Raw genomic sequence first — 22,811 nt, forward strand, 5'->3', positions numbered from 1 at the left:
ATTAGCTCAAGGTCTCAATTCTTGTATAGATATAAATCCAGACAAAGTAACACTAACTTAAGTACGGTATTGATCATATAAGGGGAAGTTTCTCCATGGCCTTTTAAGAGTCCCTGAACAACTAAATACCAAAGATCTAAGGAAACCAATTCATATAAGTCTCACAGCAGAGCCAAACTCCCAGGTACAGCAAGTGTTTAATTTCTTAAGTGGTCCTCCTGTTATTGCTCACAGTGCCTCAGTGAAGGGGATTGATATTAGCAGCGCTTCCTGAAAGGTGACTGCATTTGGTAGCAGAGTAAGCAGCACATGCTTCACACACCCAGAGAGAAAGAGAGTAGCACATTTTTACACGGGCTAATATGGCAGTGAATCATCCCACTGAGATAAAGGTTAAAAATATTAAGAGAGGAATGCAATAGGCTGGAATAAAAAAATGGGTCTCAGCTGGTTCAGATTGTACATATGCATATAAACAGTATGAGAGAGGAAATAATGAGGGTGAGGAGTGCAAAGTAATGAGGAAAAAGATCAGGTGCATCTATCTTCCTGGAGGCAGAAGGAAGATATTAAACCACTCTTTCTGGTAAATTGTCACTGCCAGTTATTGACAAAGCTGTCAATTATACAGCATCATTTAGAATGATGAAGTGGAGGGAACAGGAATCTAGAGACACACAGGACTGTAGGAGGGTAGAGATGTATTATAAATGATAAATGGATGGGATTTAAAAGGAAAAAAAACAAAGAGACCAGATACCATACCTGTAATTAAATATCCTTAATCAGCATGTTCACGCAGTTTAGAAATTGCCCCTTCTCCCTTTAGCGACCGATTCTGGAGAGCAAACAGAATAGAAGACAGAGCACTAGGAAAGGGAAAGCAGGTCTGTGTCATGATGCTGCTAGCATAGTACTTCAGTAAATTCCTATTCACTAGCATGTAAACACAGCTCTGCAGTGGTTGGCCAGCCTTTAGATGAGGATGTTGTTAGAAAGACATATATCTAAAGCAATATCAGAAAGTTGCCAAACAACAAATTATGTGTCATTTGACTCCTTCCTTAAGCACATGCCTTACTTAAGTACATGAGTAGTCCCCCTACTTAAAATGAGAGAGATTTGAACATCTGACTGCATGTTTGATATGAGCAAGGGCAAGCTAGCAGCTGGCATCACAAGTATTTAAAAAAAATGGGTTGTTCAAAAAAGAAAAGTATGATTTCTATACCTCTGCTAAGACTGCTAGCTCAGGGACCATTGGTCATGTTTTTGTAACACCCTGACTGACTGCTTGCAGGACTGAAATCCTCTTCACACAAACACAAAGACAAGCTAATTTGTTATTCACTTGTAGGAAAAGTCTCATGCAATAGTCTAGCTGAATTAACGCATGGATTCTCAAGTGCTGCACAACACACACTGGAAAAGCTTCTTAAAAAAAGAATATAGCTTTGCAAAGTGCACAGCATGCAAAAATGCAGTATGCAGAGGAGAATCAATATTATGTAATTCAGTGCAATAACTTTTGTATACAAAGGGGGAAAATGAGACAGCAAGGAGGGAAGCATCATGTTCGTCCCAGAAAATCTTCCTCGCTGATGTTAGTGATCTACATGACAGCAAGTCAGACCCATCCTGGATACACTGAATAGCATAGGACCTAATGCACCCTCACGGTGTAAGTCAGAGCCAGACTGACCAGAAAGAAGTGATCTAGATAAGATTACCAGCTTGAATAACTCTGGAAAAATTGAAGCAGAAGCCAGAGAAGATCTTGTGGCTGAATATCACTCTCAGAGGGAGACGTATGTTTGCCAAAGACATAAATGGAGAGTTCTCAAAAGGCAATTTCATCACAGGGCATACACCCTTTTGGTCTCCTTCTAAGACTGATCAGTTTTTAGAGTGTAATATGGTAGAAAAGCATAATGTGTTAGAGTGAAGCTCAGCATAATGGTGGATTTTACTTGCCTAAGAATCTTCCATTAATCTTTGTAATTACACAGCCACTTTGGAGATCCTCTCACAGAAATGCATACATCCAAAAAATAACTAAATAATGTAGGGCCCTCATGCTTTGGGCAAGTGTTGCCCCTTCCATACCTGGTACTTGGGTACTTGCCTCTAAAGTATTTGGGGGTAAAAATTCCCATTAAGTTCTTTCTCTTCCTATTTACCAGTCAGCAGATGTTGACATGCCCAATGAATACTCCAAAGGGAACAAAGGAGTATGGCTTCTTTGCTAGTCTTAGGCAATGTCAAAAAATACACCCAGTTTTTACTGTCCTCTTTTTATCTGTCTCAGCATCCTTTGCAAGACACAGTATCCCTCTGCTGGACAAAAAAATGGGAACAGTGAGAAACAGTACAAAGCTGAGAATGAGGGTGATACTGTGCTTAGGAGAGAGTATTCTCAATCAAAATGAGTATTTTTTTTAAGACTGGAATTCATAACTGGAAGTAAGGAGATGCATGTTGTGAGGCAGTGTGCAGCCTCAGAACCTAAAGAAAAATTTACTATATTAATCAGTACATACAATGTACAGGCCCTATTACCAGGCAGAAGTAAAGAGCAAAGATTATAACGTACAAAAACATGGGCGACTGATGCCTGCAATTCTGGGGGGATACCAGTGGCTGATCGACACCGGGGGGGAGGGGTGTTCCCTAGCGGCCAATTGTAGCACTGGCAGCAAAACCGGAAGTGCTGCCAGTGCTTCTCAGTACCAGCTGGTGCCAGTCTCAGTGGGGGGCACCGGCCAGCACTTGACTTAGAGCCTCCACTCCCTGACTAGCGAGGGCTAATCTTGGGGGGAGGGGGGGCATGTGCCCCCTCTATGCATCACCTATGAAGATCAGAAAGATCACCTTGAAGGGTTTGTCTTCCTGATAAGAGCCACTGATAACCAGGGATCCATGTTTTCTGTATGCCATGGGAAAACATGGTAAAACACAGATCTTCTCATTTTAAGAAAAACAGGAAACGGTGAGCCAGACTGCAAGGGGCTGGGGGCAGTGGGAGGAGGGTGCCCAAGCAGGGGTGCTATGTGTATGTACACATGCACATAGCCAACAGGCAGCCTGGAGAGCAGCCCCTGCAGGTAAGTCTGATGGCACAGGGGGTGAGAACATGGAATTGATGCCCCCATAATAAGGGAGGGAGGGAGTTGGGTAAGGTTGGGGCTGGGGCTGGTGCCCAGCCTGGGCAGTGCATGGGGCCTGGGGTAATGTGCAACCTAGAGCCTAGCTGGGACATGGGATGGGGCTGCAGGCAGCTCATCTAGAAGGGCAGAGGTGGGGGTCTGGCTCCCCTCCACTGTGCACACGCCTGGGAGGGAGGCAGGGGCATATGCCCCCCCAGATTTGTGGGCAGGGCGGGGCAGGGCAGGGGTGGGCTGCAGGCTCCCTGCCCTAGTGCCCTTTCCCCAGGGCCTATGCAGGGCAGAGTGGAGGGCAGTGGCTCATTGCTGCTGCTGGGAGCTCTATACTGTCATGGCAAGGTATCCCCTGCCCACCCAGCAGCAGTAGGGCTGGCGGCACAGAGTTGTACCCCTTTCTGCTGCTGGGCAGGTAGGGGGCACCTTACAGTGGTGGCACAGAGCTCCCAGCAGCTACAGTGAGCTTCCAAGCCTGGCCCTGCTCCACCAGGTCCCGCTTGCTGGATCATGGAGGACCTAGGGGGAGGGTAGCAAGGCAGGGAGCCCAAGTCTGTAATGGACAGCTCGCAAGTGCCCCCCCTGCAGACAGGCTCTGCTCCATCTGTGCCCTGTGTGGGGGAGGAGGTGCTGGGCTCTGTGCTCTGTTCTTCCACAGCAGCTGTTGCCTCCTGTGGGTAGTAACCAGGGCTCAGGCACTGCTGCAGGAGGCAGGGGGCCGTGGACCCCGAGCGGGGAGTGAGGGGCACCAACAGGGTCCAGGGGCTGTGGGTGGGAAGTGAGGAGCATCAGCAGGGCTGGGGGGGCTGTGACTTATGAGGAGGGCCTGGACCTGCATCCTGGTGAGCTAAAGGGGAAGGGGGAGCTCTGATTTTCCATGATAAAAAACCCAAACTCAATGCCAAAATGTATAGGTACTTAGAATTTATTTTATTATAGTGATTGAGGCACTGGTAGGCTGCCAAATTGTTTAAAAATTGTAAATATATCAATAAAACCTTGTGTTCAACTGATACATATACACATAGTGGTGTTTCATTTTAATTGCAGATTTTGGGGTTTTAAATCAGAGAATTTGCGTTTTTAAACAAAGAAAACCAGGGTCCCTACTGACAACATAAGTCACAAATTGTTTTTACACTCCTGAAAGTAGAAGGGAACAGGGACTCCTAAGGACAATTTTGGACCATGGAAACAGAAGTACAAGAGAAGCAGTTGTAGTACATGCAGCTAAAGTCATTTTAATACTGCTTTTGTATTTGAAATAAAAGTTTTTGTTCCAGTAGAAGATACAGAGCCTCAATGGACTTTTCATACCAGTTCATTTTATTTTAGACATTACAATTATAAAACCAGTTTATTTTACATTACAGTAACAGGAAACTGCAGAGACCAAGTTAACTGACAAAAATCTAAGCAATGACAACCACAAGGCAAAAACATAGCTGGTGCCACTACTTATGGTAATGCCACTTATGTTATACCAGGTCAAATTCTTGTTGCAGGACTTCTTGATTTTTGTGTTAGTTATTTGAGAGAAAATTCCGTGTTCAGCTAACCAGCATCAGTCCTCTGCAAAGTTATTATTTTGGATTTGCAGAGGTGCAGTAAGGGTACAATGGACCCTAAGCATTCTTTGACGCTTAGATTCTTCCCTGACATTTCTCTTGACATTATTCCAAGGCCTGTCACTTTAGCCTTCTATGTTTTTAAACAAATAATTACACCTGCATTCAAAATCAAAACTTAACTGTTTAGGGATGAGGAAAAGTGGGCAAGACTCAGTGAAGGAGTATTTCCAAGGAGGTAAAAATACCCAGGTGACATGAGCAGATATGGTGCCTCAATACCAGAAACACACCACTAATTTCAGGAGAGTCCCAAAGGCGGACTGTGGCTTCTGGAGAACAAAGATCTTCTCAGTCATTGCTCAAATCCTCAACAAGACTAGATGGACATGCAGGGCACTATTATGAAACTAACTAAAAAAGTAAGCCTCAAAAAGAGCCAGGCTACACTGTGTCAGCCAAGAATGGGTCTTGCTGTAAATGAGTACAAGCTTCAGGTCTTTTGTAGGATTATTTCAAAGAAAGCTTTCAGTACAGAATAGCATGGCAAAAACTGGTTTAATATGCATCACCAGGAGAGTCTGTGTATTGTAGATACTGGAGTTTGTTTGTCCCGTTACCCACAGCCTGTTTCTGCATGATCTCTTATTTAAAAGTATCCCCCCTTTTTCTAGTAAAAAAGTGGTTTACCAAAACACAAAGTTCCATTTCCTGATTTTGTTTAGGTCAGCTGGAAGCTTCTTTTTTCAGTTTCTCTAAAACCTCATCTGGTGTCATTGATACCAAGATCTTCACCACTTTTTCACGTGATTTAGCACCCTGTTTCAAACACAAAAATAGATCATTCAGAGAATCATTTCTTACTTCAAAAATACACATTTTTAAAACTCTTTGTATCCCCAATATTGGCATTATTTCAGTGGTACTATATATAGTAACTAGAACTAACAGTAGCGAAACAAAGCTGTTCATCAGTTAACCCTAGCATGTTGTCTGCACAGAGTAACAGTTTTGTAGCACACGAATTGCCACTACAGTTCCTGGAACGTAAGGGAAAAAAGCAACTGCTGGGACTTTGACGGCACCCAACATTCTAAACAGCGGCTGGAGGGCCACAAATGTTTAGCAGTCACATTTCCCCAGAGTCATCTAGGCAAGATGGACTGATATCATAAATAAGGCATGAAAGTTACTGATGAATAAATTTTCTTCATTGTAGCACCTGTTTATTCTGATTTCTAGGCTCCAAGCAAGAAGCATAACTCCCAAAGTAGCAGGCTGACGCATACAATTAAGAAAGGATTGCAGAAGTGCTCTTCCAAAGCGACTTAAGCCTAGATGATAAATTGAGAGAGTACTATTACGTGAACGTGTGAATTTAATTACAAGCTACAAATCCCAGTCCTGTCTCAGCATTTTCTACAGAGTTACAGGCAGGCCATAGTCTTAATAGGAGTCTTAAAAATCCACTTACCCACAGAAAATAGGTGTTATTTCTGGGTGAATGATTCTGAATAGGGCCAGTCAGCCACTATCATCATTAGCTTTTTTTTTTTGTCTTTTTAAAAAATTATTTATTTTTTTTAGGTGGGAGGGAGTGGTGTGTGAATTTGCTACATTTTTTTAAACATAGCACAGAAGCTGCAAATAAAGCATGCCTCAATAGGTTCCTTTCCAAGGACGGGAAAGGGAAATAAGAAAGAAGAAATTCCCGAAGTTCAGCAATACAAGTTTCCCTTGTCAACCACAGTTTTGAGTATTCATGCTTAATGTTCTATATACCATTTTGTCTACCATGGTATACAGCTTTGAATAACCACAGTTTTCTGTGGCCGCGCATCAGTTCGCCACCTGCCATTTTTCCCACAAGCCTTTTGTCTTGCCAACCACAGTTTTGCCAACCACGGGAACTTTCAGGAACCTAACCCCAGAGGTTGGCAAAAGAAACTTGTGCATCTCTATAGAGGGCTCACACAGAGACCAGTTGAATTTATATTTTGGTAGTAAACATTATTTACTACCCAGTTGTCTTTCCTGTTTGGTGCAGGGGGCTGGGCCCAATGATATTCTGAGATCCCTTCCAGCATTACAATCTATGAATCTATACCTGACTGATATTTTTATCCTAAGGAGACAATGCATGCATATAATTTGTTATTTTTCAGCTGAGTTTTCTGGTTGATCAGCGTCAAAAACAAGGAAAAGGAACTACATATTATAAAGTGGGGAAAATAAGCTGGATGTCTGTAGGCAACTGTCATGTGAAATTACGTCAATGAAATTTCAACCTTTATTAGCAAAACCACTATACATAAAGAAGCCAGGTTTCAGAGCAGCTGTGGCAAATACAGAATTCTTGTAAGATGGTACATCAAGTGATTGCTTTCTGTAAAACTAAAAAGCAATAACGTGAAACAAACACATTGCCAAGACAGTTTTAGTATGAAGATTCCTTCTAAATTTTTACACTGCTTATCCATTTGTGTTTGAGTTATACTGAAAACAAAAACAAATTTATTAAAGAATCTGGCCAAAGTGATTCTTCTTCTGCTATACTACAATATTCATATTTTTTGACTGGATCAACTACAACTGTGGGAGCCAACTTCTCTGGCAGGTGTGCCACCAATTGGTCCGCACCCTCCCCAAATGCCACTCTGATCCCATTTCTTTGTCTGATTTGCTGCTCTGCTGTCTGTTCCTTCCCCGATCTGTAGTTAGCCACATACAGATGCTGTCTATCCTACTTCTGGCACTCGTGCCACAGATTGGCCACCCCGAACTACAACTTGGAGCTTCATGTGAGAATTTATAACACAACAGGTGACAAGGAAGACAGAATTCTAAGCAGCAACAACCAAATAGTAACGGGTTCTGATATCCAGAGGGTATAGGTCTGGTTGGAGTCATAAGTTGAACAAAACTGCTCAGCAGTCAGGCACAATTCAGAACGATTGTCACCAGGATAAGATATCTGGGCCCCTAAATGTCAGATTTAGAGGTGCACTGATACATTGGTCCAGTATCAGATTGCCACAGACATAAAGAAAATTTACTGTATTGGAAATCAGCCCCATCAGGCTGATAATTTGGCCAATAAATGGCCTGTGCATGCATGCAGCCACAGTGCAGCACAGGCAGCAAGGAGAACAGCTCCGCAGCATGGAGAGCTGCCTCCAGCTGATAAGTCTGGTGTGGTGGAAGGGGAGGGAAGGGGCTGGGGGAGGCAGATCAAGGACCCCATGGTGAGGAAGGGTGTGGGGCTGGGACAAGCACTGTCCAGCCAGGGCGGAGTGGACGCAGCAGAGAGCTGTGACTCATTTGGGGGTTGCAAGGGGAGGAGGGGCAGCTCCCGCCACTGCATGCCACTCATCTGAAAGCTGCTAGTCCAGTGCTTCATCCAGCACTTGCCCCCCCACATCCCCTTCCTGATGAGCCACAGCTCTGTGCTGTGCCCACCCCACCCCACCACCCTGGCTGGGCAGTGCTTGCTGCAGCCCCTGGCACAGCCCCACACCCTTCCTCACTGGAGGGGCCTTGATCTCCCTTCCCTCCCCTTCCACCACATCAGACTTACCAGCTGGAAGCAGCTCTCCATGCAGCTGGTCTGGGTATCAGAAATCAGATCAGTATCAGCCAATATGCTTCCTTAAAAACTGGCTATCGGTAATGGCTGCAAAAATCTCTGTCGGTGCACCCCTAGTCAGATTAGAATTAGCAGAAATGACTGGACAAGGGTGAACAATGCTGACCATTATACCTGACTCTATTAGCACTTATGCTAGGATAATCTAATTAAACCTAAGCATCCTTATGAAGTAGGTAATCAAGTATTATCCCCATTTTATAGATTGGATAAAAAGAGAGACATTAAGTGGCTTGTTCAACCAGCAGCAAAGCTAAAACAAATCTTAGATTTTCTGTTGGTCAATCTTTCACATTCAATGCACTGAGCATTTTACCTAATGGCAGGTGCTGTGGTCTTCTAAACTGGCATAAAATACATGATCAACATAGAAAAATAAGACATACATCCCCAAAATCTTGCTATTTTCATGAGCATCATAAACAAATGTGTTTAGTAAATGGATCCTACTTCACCCCACTTTTACATTTAACATAGGGACAAATATGTCACCATCAAACAAGATATAAACTGTTCTAGTCTCCAAAAATTTCCATTAACTGTTGCTGTCATCTTGTATAAAAGGGCAATTTTGGGGTAGTAGAACCATGACTTTCTAATATGACATGAAAGGAGTTATTTTTTACTCTTGGGGCATCTACAAAGGAAAAAACACCTTCCATAATGCAATCTACTGGATAAAAAACATTAAGATTTAAGACTTATTTTAACAGGATAATTAACTTTAATCTTCATCCTCAAATTTATTTAAACAAGCAAGTCAAACTGTCAGTGTCCACATATAAGACCTGCAAGAAAACAGATGTATTGGAGAAGACTGACTTTAATCACAAGTTGCAATTAAATTTTTTTCCTAATGTTTAATTAGGCAATGTACAGTAAAATCTTTGTTATCTGGCATTTAAGTAACCAGAAATTTTATTAACTGGAATTTCTGGCTGGCCAGTTGGCCAGCTGGACACAAGGGGTAGAAAAGCTTGCACCCTGCACTGCCGCTGTTACCCCTCCCTTCCCCTATCCCTGCTCAGTGTGTGGCCTCCACGCCCTCCCCACCCCCATGTTATCCGAAAACCTTTGCAGGGTTTCATAGATTCATAGACTTTAAGGCTGGAAGGGACCTCAGAAGATCAATGGGTCCAGCCCCCTGCACCAAGCAGGAATGACAACTAGGGTCAAGTTACCCCAGCAAGGTGATCGTCCAGGCTCCTCGTGAAGATTTTCAGAGTAGGTGATGGTACCACATCTGAAGGAAGTTTATTCCACAGTCAGGACACCCTGATCATGAAGAAAGTTTTCCTAATGGTGAGTTTGAAACGGTCTGTGGCCATTACTCCTGGTTTTCCCCTTGGGTGCCCAGCTGTTCACCATGCACTTGATATGCTCCCCTAATGTAGCAGTAAACTGCTACAAGGTCCCCTGTCAGGCTTCTCTTTTTCAGGCTGAAGAGTCCCAGGTCCTTCAGCCTTTCCTTGTATGGCTGGCTTGCAGTTCAAGTCTCTGATCATATGGGTGGGCCCTTCTCTGGACTCTCTCAAGCTTATCCATGTCCTCATTAAAGAGCAGCGTCCAGAATAAAAGTGCGGATTATTTCAGATAACCGGAATTTTTACATAACTGGCAATCCCCTTACCCCAAGGATGCCAGATAACAAAGGTTTTACTGTAATAATAAATTCAGGTATTACTATTGTTTCCACAGAAACACGGATGCCAAACAGAACCCAATCTACTATATTCAATAATGTGACATGAATAACTGTGGTGGTGATCTATATCCAAATATGGAAATACCTTCTAAAATAAAAACAAAAATAGTACCAAAATAGGTCTGTTCAAAATGTTCCCATTTTCCAAGTTGGATCTAATATGAAAAGACATCTTTTAATGTCACAGAACACATGAAATACAAATTTAGAAAATATAGCAGCATTGGAAATAATCCCAATTTAGGTCACTGCAAGCAGCTATGGGTAATTCTGTACTATTTCTGCTGGAGCTGCTCTGAATTAGTATTTCAAAGACTTGCCATGGATTCTTTTTCCACAACTGATTTAAATGTTGTAAAAACTCCATACTGGTGAACTGAAGGCAAGAGACTTGTATGTAAACAGTGTTTTCTCCATTTAATATGAGTAAGTTTTAACATTCTGAATTCAAATTGTAGCAGAACAAAACTAAGAGGAAAAAATAAGGACTGTACCTTATCTAAAAGAACTTCACTCTTCTTCACCTCTAGAACCTTGGAGAGGTAACGACACAGCTCTGCATTTGCCTCCCCGTCTGATGGCGGTGCAGCAATAGCTACACTTACTGCCTCAGTTGTCACATCTATAATAAAAAATGTTAGCATTTTGTCAAGGTACTCAACAAGGTCTACTTTAAAAAGTACGGTTCCTATTTTTAGAATTTTTTTTTGTTTAGGACAAAATAAAAACCTCTCAATAGTGTATTAGCTAACAGATCACATAACATTTGACTGCGTCAAGACTATTCACTTCAGTTGTATTTTCCTATTTACCAGCAAGACTAGTTAGCTCCTCAAATGCATGTGCCTTCTGAGAAGAGTGGGCCCTTGACATCAGAACCCAACACTTCTTTCCCTTTCCATCTTTCCTCCTTATAAAAGTCAATCACTCCTATGCCATTCAGATTGTCTTCTCCAATTGTCAATGTGGTTGGTTTTTTTATACAGCTCATTCTGATGATCATAACCTGTACTGTGACAATATGCTAGTATCCGTTACCTCTAGTTAAATCCACACTACCCTATCAGACACCTGTTGGACCAGCATCTCAACCTGCGGTACGTGTAGCCCTGGGGGTACGCGAGACACAGGCAGGGGATACGCGGGTATCCCAACACTCTCTCACCCTCTTTCTCTCTCTCACCCTCTTTTCCTCTCAGAACTATGGCAAAAAATTTGGTGCACCACACGTTGCACAGCACTTCAATCTCCCCAGTAATCATTTGGCATGCTGTGCTTTGCACGGCACTGGGTTCAGCCCTCCTAGTTTTGGCCTACATCACCTCTAGCCCAGGTACATACTTGAGTTGCGCGCCCCTGGTGTAAAAGGTGGCAACCCTACCCACACCAGATCAGACATGTGTCATATCACAGCCTTACATACACAGCCTTTCTTTTAACATATAGCACACATTAGTCTGTAAATACAAAATCCCATGAAAAATTGAGCATTGGGATACTTGTTAAAATCTGCAGAAGTTAGGGGGTACTTGCTACTTAAAAAGTTGAGAAACACTGCTGTAAAGGACTTTTTGTACTTAAGCCTACAAGCAGGGCAGCCCTCGTAGGCAGGCTGCCCAAACCTGCACTCACTGCTTATCTCAGAGAACTGGAAGTGAATGGGCAGATTTTATTATGATTATTATGAATAATAATAATAATATACATACATACGTACATAGACATATATATAAATATGATAAATATTATTTATTGTGATATAATACTCTCGCATCATTTTAATCCCACTTCTCATCAAAGCCCAGCCCCGAGCCAACACAAGTCCAGCTGCGAGGGAAAAATGTGTTCAGCTGCTTTCAAAAGGAAGCGGTTGAGCCCCTGCCTACCCCGCACACCACCTAGCCTCACCCCCGGGAGCGCGGAGAAGGACACCAGCTGCCCGCCCTCTCGGGGACCCCCCCGGCTGCTTCCCCCTCAGCGAAGCCCTAAATCCCCGCGGGGGGGAGAAGCGGAAGGAAGGCGCCACATGCAGACAGGTGGCTTCCTGCCTCACGGTCAGACGGGGCCGGACCCACCTGTGACAGCGCTGAGCCGGGCGCCGGGCTTGGCGTGGACGGCAATGGTGACGCTCCCATCTCTGCCCGCGCCCACTGGGCCGCTGCTCGTCCCTTTCCCCGACAAGACACGACCCGCCGAGGTCACCGGCGCCGTCCCCTCCCGGCCCGCGAGACCGACCTTCTTGGGCATGGCCCGGCCGCTGCTCCGCGCCCAACCCTGCAGCCTGGCGCAGCGCCGACGGAAGCCGGCTAGGGCCAGCATCACACAGGGCCGCTCGCGGCCCGCACTTCCGGCAACAGGAGCAAGCTCCGCCCACCGCGGCTGCCGCGAGGGGGCGGGGTTTATAGACGGCCTGGTGCGGCTCTAGAAAGCAGCGGTATCAGCTTCAAGGCATAAAATCCAAGTGGGGGTTGGAAGGGACCTCAGGAGGTGTCTTGACCAACCCTGCTGCAAGCAGGACCAGCCCCAACTGCACGTCCCAGGCAAAGCTGTCTAGCCAGGTTGTGAAAACCCCCAAAGATGGAGCTTCCACCTCTCTACTAACCTGCTCCAGTACTTTGCTACCCTCCTAGTGAGATCAGCCTTCCTACTATCTAACCTGACTGCACCTTGCTGCAACTTGAGCAGTCTAGCTCCATCCTCTTTCGAGCCCTCCTTCAGGTAGTTGAAAGCTGCTATTAAATCCCCTTTCAGTCTTCTCTTCTCTAAACTAAATAAGCCCAGTTCTCCGTCTTTCCTCAGAAGTCATATCCCTCAGCCCCCTAAACATTCATTGCTCTACACTGGACTCTCTCCAACTTCTCCACATCTCCACATCCATTCTGTAGCTGGGGGCCCAAAACTGAACACAGTACTCCAGATGTGGCCTCACCAGTGCTGAAAAGAGGGAAATAATCACTTCCCTTGATGTACTGGCAACATTCCTACCAAAGCAGCTGAGGATGCCTTCAGCCTTCTTGGCAACAAGGGCATGTTGCAGGCTCACCTTCAGCTTATTATCCACCGTAACCCCCAGGTCCTTTTCTGCAGACAAAAAAGAAACTGACCACTTCAGCCTTTTCTGCATCCCGTCACAAGGTTTCCTCCCCAATTCAGTAAGGGACTCACTGCCACCAATCCTCCTCTTGCTACCGCCCATGCTTGCAGAAACCCTTCTTGTTACCCTTTACATCTCTTGCTATGCGCAACTCCAATTGCACTTGGGCCTCCCTGACTTCAGCCCTGCACGCCCAAGCAATGCTCTTATAATAGTTTTCCCTAGTTATTTCTTCAAGTTCCCACTTGTTATAAACTACCTTTTGCGGTTTAGTTTACTGAAGAGTTCCCTGCTAAGCCAAGCTGGTTTTCTGTCATGCTTGCTAGTTTTCCCACACATCAGGATGGTTTGTTCCTGCACTCTCAGTAAGGCTTCCTTAAAGTACAGCCAGCTCTCCGGGACTCCTCCCTCCCCTAGTCTGGCTTCCCAGGAGATCCTGCCCATGAGTTCCCTGAGTGAGCTGAAGTTTGCTTTTCTGAAGTCCAGGGTCCTTACCCTGTTGCTCTCCATCCTTCCTTTCCTCAGGATCCTTTCCTCAAGTCAACCTTGTTTTACAGCCTGAACTAGATACCGTTCTCCCTCTGGCTAAACGGAGAATTAGCTTAGGTAAGAAACTGCTGAATGAACGGGAATCTCCAACCGGTTGTTTTCACAGAACGAGGAGGGAGCAGACTTGTCCCATGTCCAGAAAACCCCCGGTCTGTGCCCATCCACAAGTGCTTCTTTGTGTCACTTGGAACTGTGCTTGTTCCTTCTGCTGCAGCAGAAACAGCTACCGACTTCTTTACAAGAGCATGTTAGACACATTCCTCAGTAGGGCCAAATGAGCCGTTAATTTCACTACCCTAACAGCCCTCTGGGCTAGAGTTCATTCTATCTTAACTTTTTAAACCAGGTTACCACCAATTGTGTCCCCTACAGCTCAGCAAGTAAATGAAGAGCATGTATTGGAACACACATGAACTGCAATATGTGAAATATCAAAAGGGATTTGCCACTATATAAAGATTATATATACAGAATATAGAACTTGAGTTTAATATTCTTAATATCCTTAAAAAGCTGGTAGCTATGCAACATCTTGAATTACAGGCCCCAAACTAGAATAAAAATGACAGCAAGGAAGAACAATTTCAGACCCACTGTGATCATGATTCTATGAGTTCTATTGTCATCCAGCAAGTAAGGAGGAATATGCCTTTTAGTAACAGTCCTGATTCAACACTACTTTCCAAAACTCCAATAATAGTCATCGTTTTTAAAATCTTTATGAGCAGTTCAAAAGACTGAACTAAAAAAGATTTACTGAAGATGAATTGAGTTTTCCACATCCCACGAACTGATGTGGTTAAGTGTGATTACTAAACCACTGGAATAAAATACTATCTGGCTTCTTGATTCACCAGAGTGTTGCAGTCTTGATCAAGACTCATGTATGTGCTGCATCTTAGTAGGAAAACAGAAATTCAAGGGAAGTTTTTCTGGATGTTTAACTGAAACGTAAAAATTACCTTAGCCGCAAAAAAAATGCTTATTTAAACTTAATAATTACACCTTTTTTGAAGAATTATTTTTGTACTAGACACTTTAATTGAAATCTTCATAAATAGCAGTTTAATGTCATGTCATGTCAAACTGGTCAATTCTACCTGAATTGTTACAGTACTTTAAAAAAAGGAATTAAGAATTATTTGCAGTCCAAAGTGGTGCAGGATTTTACTCATTCATTTTGAGCTCATTTTAAAAATAAAATGAACCTGATCCAGTTACTGCATATTCATCTATTAAACAGATATTACTGGCATTACACTTTTTTCTAAATAGTATAGCATTATTTCTGTAATGTTATATCAGCTAAAATGATAGTGATTTATTGTAGACTAGTTAGTGGGAGCATGCAGAATCCTGCAGAGGGGACAGGAATTTTTTCACTGTTTAACTATGTTTCTGTAAATCTACAGATAATACTATCTATGGATATTCACTGTACCATTTGGAGGATTGTATCCCATCATGTTACTTGAGTCACTGTAGATATTTTCTAGGACTTATTGCACAAAACAGATACTTAGATCATACAGATTTGAGTAATGATTAATGTTAGAGCATCCAGTCATAAAATATTATTGGGAGATTTCTTGTATTCTCAGATTTTCATAGACATTTTTGTAGGCATAGATTTATATACAATTGCCATTTCCATATCAATGTATATGTTCCAATACCAATTTCTGAATGAAAACTAAAATTGTTGAAGTGCTGTACACTGCAGATCTTGGCTGTAAGTACATGATATTTTCTTTAAATACAATTCCAGGTAATTTTTAGAGTGCTTACTCAGTTAATTCTTCCTGGCTCATCCAGTAAGTCAAGACGAAAGGAACATAGCTACAATACAGTTTTGATAATGTACTACTTAAAAAAATGTAAGTAGTCATTTGACCCTGCAGAGACCATTCCAAGAATATTTAAAGAGAGATGCAACTCCAGAACAGAGCAATAGAGCTTTCTAAAAATAGGAAAAAAACATATACCAGAAGTCCATACCAAACAAGGATCTTCCAGTTCAAAGAAGGATTTTCACCATATGCTGAAAAAGTGCAAGTACTCATACAAATAAAAGCCCAGAATCACAAGATAACTTTTAAACAACCTTTACAACATAGATTGCTCCTTACTTCCAAGGCTTTGTGAAGATAACAAGCTATGTCTGTTAATTTATAGCCAATAACCATGCAGAAAAATAGATTTTTTCTTGTACCTCTTATAAGAAATGTTTTACAGTTTCATATTACACATTTAAGAGATTAAATATTTATGCAATATCACAGAGTTGGTAACTGTCACCAGTAGCAAGTAGTTTATGCTTAAATCAGTCCATACATTGTTATATCCAAGACTATGAATCATAGGGAATTATGTATAAAATATTATTTCTGGTATTTGTCCATCTTCTATTGATGTTCCATTGTTGTTACCTGGTGAACTAAAAAAGAAAAAGCAGGTTTTGCTGGCAGTTGGAGATTCATGGATTACTTTCTTCAATCCTTTTGTGCCATAATGGGAATCAGGACCCTAATATAAACAGCAAAAGCAGTAGTGAGCAACTGAACCGGAGAAAAGGTAGCTACGCAGCATCAGCAAGACCTATAGAATATTATATTAGGTTCCATAAAATCTCTATATAGTCCTGCTATTTTACATGAATTCTTGAATTACTCACTTTACCAATATACTTCAGCTTCCAAATGCTATAGACCATGACAAAGTATTTAAACAATTACCTTCAAAAAGAGAATTTAGAGGCACGCGTCTGCTCTTGAACCAGACAGCTAGCAAGGCAGGGACATTTTAAATTGAGTTTACCATATAAACCTGATAAATTCAAGTGTAATGGCCTATCAAACTAGTATGGTTAAGGTTTACCAGCTGCAACAGCCAACCACACCTAAGAAAGGGATGTGGCTAGCATCATGCCCAGCTATTTTTGGCTTTCCATCGTGAATGACAAGGCACCCTCTTAGCATTTGGGCTGACTAGGATCAGCCCTAGAAATTAGTGTAGAGCAAGACTCTGGTGCCATGACAGAGCAGAGAAGGCATCCTGCTAAGTAAGTGTAACTTAAGATATATTGATGTTTGGTGCAATGCTTTTTCCTCCTTCCCCACTCTGTAACTATAAATTTTCCTTTGTATAGAGAATTAGTTAAGCCTTCCCAAATCACAACTATTTATTCTTTAGCAACGGACATAGCGGCCCTTTATGTTTATGCAAGTACTTTTAAAAATGCATAACTCACATTTAAAACTGGGCCTAAAGAGAAAATTTCACTTTAAAGAAAGGAAAAGTTTAAGTCTACAACATAGCAAGAGTTGTAGGACTATAAATAAATATTAAATTGATGTACCTACAGTCACTGTATAGATTAGGAAAGGAACAGTAAATGCTCCACATGCTTCTCCATGTCACTACTGAATGATAAAGCCACATTTTTTAGAATTATACACTTCAGGGGGAAAAAATTACACAAAAGGACAGGTCCAAGTTTTGAAGCAAACTGCCACTACTGCTATATGAGAGATATACATTCCCCCTTCTGCAAGCAAATTAATAGTTTTACAATGCATTAAGAATTAACCTTTAAAAAATTTAAATACCATTTACTTAAATAATAGTGCTCTTTTATTTTATTTTTTTAATCAAGTTCCTTCAAGTTAAACCTTCCAATGTGGCTGCTTATGGGCAACAGATTATTTACACTGGGATCCATTCTGGCTTCTGGATCAACCCAAAATTGAGAAGGTATAAAAAGGCACTAAGGTGGCTTTAAGTACCATCTCCCCTGTGTCTAACAGATGCAGCACAGAACCTTGCAGTTACTGTAAAGCCGATGTTAAACTAATCTGTAGTACTGCCACTGAAATGAAAATAATCTAAGACTTGAAAGCTATTTCCCCCACCAGGTGACAGTTCAGAGTTAGCTAAAAACATGGGTACAAGCAATTTTCCCTTTTGTTTTCTTCTGTAAGATGTACTCTAAGCATTCTTACTTTGAGTGTTGCACAAGCTGTATAACACACTGTTGGCAAAATCTCTATAGGTTCTTTGAACATAACTCTGAAAGTATTGGCGGTTCCATCGCAACTAAATCCTGTATCATTCTGTCCCAGCGTCTGATTTTTCTCGTATTCAATTATCTGTATATAAGTTAAAAGAAAGTGAATTTAACTAGTTTTATAATTCTGAAAGAGAAAAGTTTAGTCACAAAGAACTATCCAACATCAACAAACATATGATTATTTATATTAAAATACCTGTTACAGGAAACACTTCCTAACTCCACCCAATTGAATATAAAGGGCAGCGTGACCTCAGCAGTGATCTGCTGGTGAGGAGATCGATTTAGAGTTCTAAACCCCCTGAGCTCACTCCAATGATATCCTAGAGCACGAACCACCCATGGCTCTTTAAATAAAAGTCTACACTTCCTGAATAACACTGAGATATTAGCAAACCTATACTGCTAAGTATCTTTATAGGTTATTTAACAAGTACTCGCTAAACCATCTAAAAACACAATGATGCATCCTTCCATTTGTGTAATATCTGCAGTACTTTACCACCACACTATTCTTTGTTTCTATTTTATATTAATTTTGGCTGTTTGCAAACGTGAAAAAAACCAACAGAAAAACCTGGTGCTATATTTTAAATTTGGCACATTCCTGTGCCAAGCCCAGCACATGCCCAGAAGAGGAAGTGCACTAGTTTGACCCAGCTCTGCAGTGTCTGTATAGATCAGGTGCTTTAGTGGAGCTTTTTTAGGGCTTTTATCTAGTAGCTGATTGAATCATCTTTAGATAAAAGTGCCAAAAAGTCCCGCTGAAATGCTGAGTCTATACAGATGCTGCAAAGCCAGGTCAATCTAACATGCTGCTGCTTCTAGTAAAGTGAGGTTTTTTTATCCCCCACATCTGCAAGTATTTACTCATCTCACGCAGTTCCCCTGTTAGTTCTCAGAGGACAATAGGAATGACTTACTAAAAGCAGAAACTAATACTCTTCTATAGAATTCTTACTACTACTCTTGGTGGCAAGAGTAACCAAGCAGGTCTCAAAAGCGTTAGATACAAAAATGCCCACATCTCATTTTTATTGCACTAGCAATCCCATATCCCAACCCAAAGCAGTAGTGTGTTACACATTATATAAATGAGAACGCAAGATAAGCAGAGAAGTGCAAAGCAGACCATACATTCAATAGGGCTTCCACAGTTGAAAAAGGCTTTATCATAGATCACAACTGAGGACAAACATGAACATCATACTGCTGAAGTCAGAGAATTTAACACATACAGTAGCAAAAATTGCATGAACCACCTGGCATACAGAATTACTTCAGCTGAATCCAAATATGTAAATATTATTGTAAACCTTATGTAAATATTATTGCTTATAATATGTTTAGTTTCTACACAATGCAAAAATGTACATTACCTGTATATTAACTTGATAGTCTGTGGGTCCATGAATTGATCCATACAATCCAAATCCCACAATGGAAATTCTTCTATTAACTGTGAATCTTATACAGGACAAAGAAAAAGCCAAATGAGGAATCTATACAATTATAGGCCTTTATCTGTTTAAGTCAGGTCAAAGAAAAGCTCCCATTAACTTGAATGGCACATGATTAAGGCCAGAATAAAGTATTAAATTAAATTTAAATAGAGAACACTGAATGAATTCTATTAAGATATAGCTTCCAAAGACCTATTTTACTATAAAAAGCAAGCTGATGCTATTACATGAACATCTTTTGGAAAGACTCACTATTACTGAAACAAAAAAAAAAGAAAATCTTAAATCTTATCATCATTCAGACATCTTGGAAAGGAACTTATAAGCGTGGTATACGATGAACAAATGTACATATTATCAATCATTAACACCTGGTTCACTCAAACCTACCTAAAACTATTTTTCCAAATGTTTCCTTTATCTTAAGTGTGTTTTATCTATACACATCACATATACTGTGCAGATATTTTAGGCCAATGTGTCCAATTTCTGGGCAGTAGGTGGCTGCAGCCCTGTGGGCTCTATGTTACACATAGCAGAAGCAGGTCTCCTGGGGTCCACCTACTGCACAGGCACTCCAGCTCCTCTCCTCCCCCACAGAGCACAAGCAACATAGCTCTCTCCTTGGCCCCCCCACCTCACCACCCTGGCCCCAGGAACAGAGAAGCCAGAAGAGATGGGGAAGCCCAGAGCCCCCAGCCACAGTAGCAACAGGAACAACTGGAGAAGTGGTGGCTGGGTAGGAGCCTGCTAGCTACCAGCAATCTGCGGGCCGCCATTTAGACAGCCCTGTTGTATGCAAACTGAATCTGTTTCTGAGTTACTGCTTTGACTTCTACAAACCAGCAGTCAAATAGCATGCTCCCTCTTCCTTCTGTAGACCATTTTAAGGCAAATACCTGATTCGGTCACTTGTTCCACTGTAGCCCCAACGGCTCTCCACTTGCTGGAACCTGTTTATGCTACATTCCTTTCCCCTGAGGCAGCATCTTGGTCGGTCAATATAGTCAACTTTAGGTTTAGGATTAACGGTAAAATGCAGAAAGAGATTTACTACTTCTCGATCTGATAGAATCCCAGATTGAGCAGGACCTGGGAAAAGAAAAGGCTCACTCTCAGGAGACATTATACTTATGTTTTCCACTCCATAGTACTTAATCAAACAGTGGAAATATTTACATGAAGATATTCATCAAGGTCAGAAACATGTCAAGTTTGACTAAAAAAGTTAAATACCATTTTCGACTAACAGAGTAGGTATGAAATGCCCATGAAGTGAATCACTCATTAATAGGCCACGAAGTCTACAGCATAATTCAGGGAACCATGCTTACAGAAGATGAAAAGACACATAAGCTTACCTGCTGCAAACTCTTCAATGGTCATTAATGGAAAACGAATTAAGGACAGCGCTCTTCCAAGTACTTTCTGTTTGTTTCCAAATGTCACAGGCAGCTGCTGTCTTTGGCACTCTGCTTCTGCCCAGCGAACAACAGCTCCGAAGAGTCTGCTCTCTCGAATACTAAGAGTGTCTCTTTCTAGAACTGCGCATAGTGTATCTACAGAAAAAAAATTAAAGTTACCAACAAATTTATTTATTTTTTACTCTAGTCATAACAATCCCCTTTACATTTTAGGTCAGTTTAAATTACACAGCTTCAGTCAAGAATAACATATTTTACCAAAATGAATACCAAAATTACTTTTGGAGAATAAACTTAAAGCTGACTAAATATCTGAAAATCAGTTTAACGACTAAGTGAATTTAATGTACAATACCTTAGATAAGACAGTTTTGCCTTATGTGTAAATGAGTCTTCTGGCTCAGAGTAAAGCCTCCAGTCCAAACAGGTTTTGTCCTGTCTCTCCTCCTGCTATGAAGACAGCATAAGAACCTTTTTCTCGATTCCTAAGACTAGGACTGTGCTTATATAATTAGTGCCAAATATGCTTTCATGTCCCAAGAGAATTTTCAAGACTGGGGCAAGATCAAAAAAGGAAGTGATCAAGCAGATTGGTGAATGTACACTATGAGAAAAAACAAATTATCCATCAAAAAAGTTGTATTCTCATTTGAGTATCCTTCTGCCAATCTACTGAGACATAACAAGGAGGGGAATGCATAAAAGTGGCGTAAGGCTATATTATGAAAACCCTTTAAATATGTAGACATCTAGCATCCAAAACTGGTGGTAAGCACTACATGTTCCAATTCATTCAATGCAACCACAGTTAAAACATTTAACTTACAGCTTTGCCAGTTTAGCCATATGAAGGTCTGTTGCTCTTACAGGACCTATTCACATAAGCCCAGGTCTGTCAGGAATCTTGCTGAACCTCAAATAATCTTCTTCAACTGTCAACTAACATACAACTACAGAGAACTTATCCCCTTCCCTTGTAACCTCTATAAATAAAGGCACATCCAATTTCTTAAGATGACTGTTTTTGTGGAAACAAACTACTTCCAGGGAGTGTAGCTTGTTTTACTTGTTCTAATAGATGTCCTGATGCAGATGAAATCACCTATTATTAAATGTACCCAAAACTACAAAGGGGCCCTAGTTAATAACCTAGGAGTGTCATTGCGCAGTAAAAGCTCTGTTATCCGGCATCCCCTGGGAACGGGGGGATGCCAGATAACAAAATATGCTGGCTCACACGTCAAGGGTGTCCCTTCACCCCTCCTGTGGCATCGTACAACCCGCACATCCCTGCATAGCCTGTCAAGCCTCCGGGCCATGGGGGCTCGGCAGCGCAGGCGGCTTTGCCCCGAGCCACAGGGGCTTGGAGAAACTGGAAGAGCCACAGTAGGCACTTCCAGTTTCACTATATCTTACAAGCCAGCATGCCGGTTAGTGGAGAATGCGGGCTTGTAAGATGCCGGAAAACAGAACTTTTACTGTATGAGGCACCATACAGCAGGTCCCCTTTTGAAGCTGCTGCAACTGTAGGTTTGTTCATGCCCTTACGTGTCTTCAGACTTTTTGGCCGCGTCCAGACGAGTGCGGCTATGCGGTGTGGGACACACATGATAAAAAGAGCAAGATTAAGGGAGCTGTTGTGCAGCACATGTCCAGCACCATTTAGGTAGAGCCCTACAAGTGTTCCTAGTCAAGAACTTCTTCTGAACTAGTCACAGAGTTTTCAGGATCTCATCATGAAAAAGAACTACTGTGGATAGTGATGGAGTGTTCACAACTAAAATCATAAAGGGCACTTTTACACGTACTCCAGGGGTGAGGAGGGCAGTGTTTTAATTAGAGGGGCTCCAAGGGCTGTTCTAACTAAAGTGCCATCATGTCTTGTGCATCAGTATCCTGCTGCTTAAAAATGGCAGCAGAGGCATTTGAACTAAAGCTTGTTCAATGAGCTTGAGTTCAAGCACCCCCGCTGCCATTTTTAAGTGCAGGGACACTGATCCACAAGATGCAGGAGGCTGCTGGCGTACAGAAATTGCCACGCTCCAGCAGACCTTATAGTTTCACAGTTTCTAGGGTCGGAAGGGACCTGAGCAGATCATCTAGTCTGACCCCCTGCCATGGCAGGAAAGAGTACT

The 22,811-nt window shown here is 42.0% G+C and overlaps 2 protein-coding genes across 2 annotated transcripts in view; both read right to left on the minus strand.

The window, feature by feature from the left end:
* Positions 1-4,463: 4,463 nt before the first annotated feature.
* On the minus strand, positions 4,464-12,324 carry CUNH15orf40 (chromosome unknown C15orf40 homolog). The gene is made up of 3 exons (XM_019533170.1): positions 12,153-12,324; positions 10,572-10,699; positions 4,464-5,545 (listed from the first exon to the last, which is right to left on the minus strand). Exons 1-3 carry the CDS (start codon positions 12,322-12,324, stop codon positions 5,453-5,455), a joined length of 393 nt encoding a protein of 130 aa, XP_019388715.1. The 3' UTR covers positions 4,464-5,452.
* A 2,414-nt stretch (positions 12,325-14,738) lies between these two features.
* Positions 14,739-22,811, minus strand: part of BTBD1 (BTB domain containing 1) — a 17,147-nt gene continuing 9,074 nt past the window's right edge. The window contains exons 4-8 of the mRNA XM_019533684.1: positions 20,614-20,811; positions 20,152-20,344; positions 19,169-19,256; positions 17,722-17,868; positions 14,739-16,246 (exon numbers count right to left, since the gene is read on the minus strand). Coding sequence (XP_019389229.1) covers positions 16,088-16,246; positions 17,722-17,868; positions 19,169-19,256; positions 20,152-20,344; positions 20,614-20,811 — 785 coding nt within the window. The 3' untranslated portion in view covers positions 14,739-16,087. The remainder of the gene's footprint in view (positions 16,247-17,721; positions 17,869-19,168; positions 19,257-20,151; positions 20,345-20,613; positions 20,812-22,811) is intronic.

Source organism: Crocodylus porosus, unplaced genomic scaffold (genome assembly GCF_001723895.1).
Source record: "Crocodylus porosus isolate Cpor-Errol unplaced genomic scaffold, CroPor_comp1, whole genome shotgun sequence".
In the NCBI taxonomy this organism is placed as follows: domain Eukaryota; kingdom Metazoa; phylum Chordata; order Crocodylia; family Crocodylidae; genus Crocodylus; species Crocodylus porosus.

Excerpts from the sequence above, each read along its gene's own strand:
- CUNH15orf40 (XM_019533170.1), bottom strand. The coding sequence starts at position 12,324 with ATGCCCAAGAAGGTCGGTCTCGCGGGCCGGGAGGGGACGGCGCCGGTG. Across the intron at positions 10,700-12,152 it reads CCGGCTCAGCGCTGTCACAG|ATGTGACAACTGAGGCAGTA; the intron begins GTGGGTCCGGCC and ends TTTTTATTATAG. Across the intron at positions 5,546-10,571 it reads GTGAAGTTCTTTTAGATAAG|GGTGCTAAATCACGTGAAAA; the intron begins GTACAGTCCTTA and ends TGTTTGAAACAG.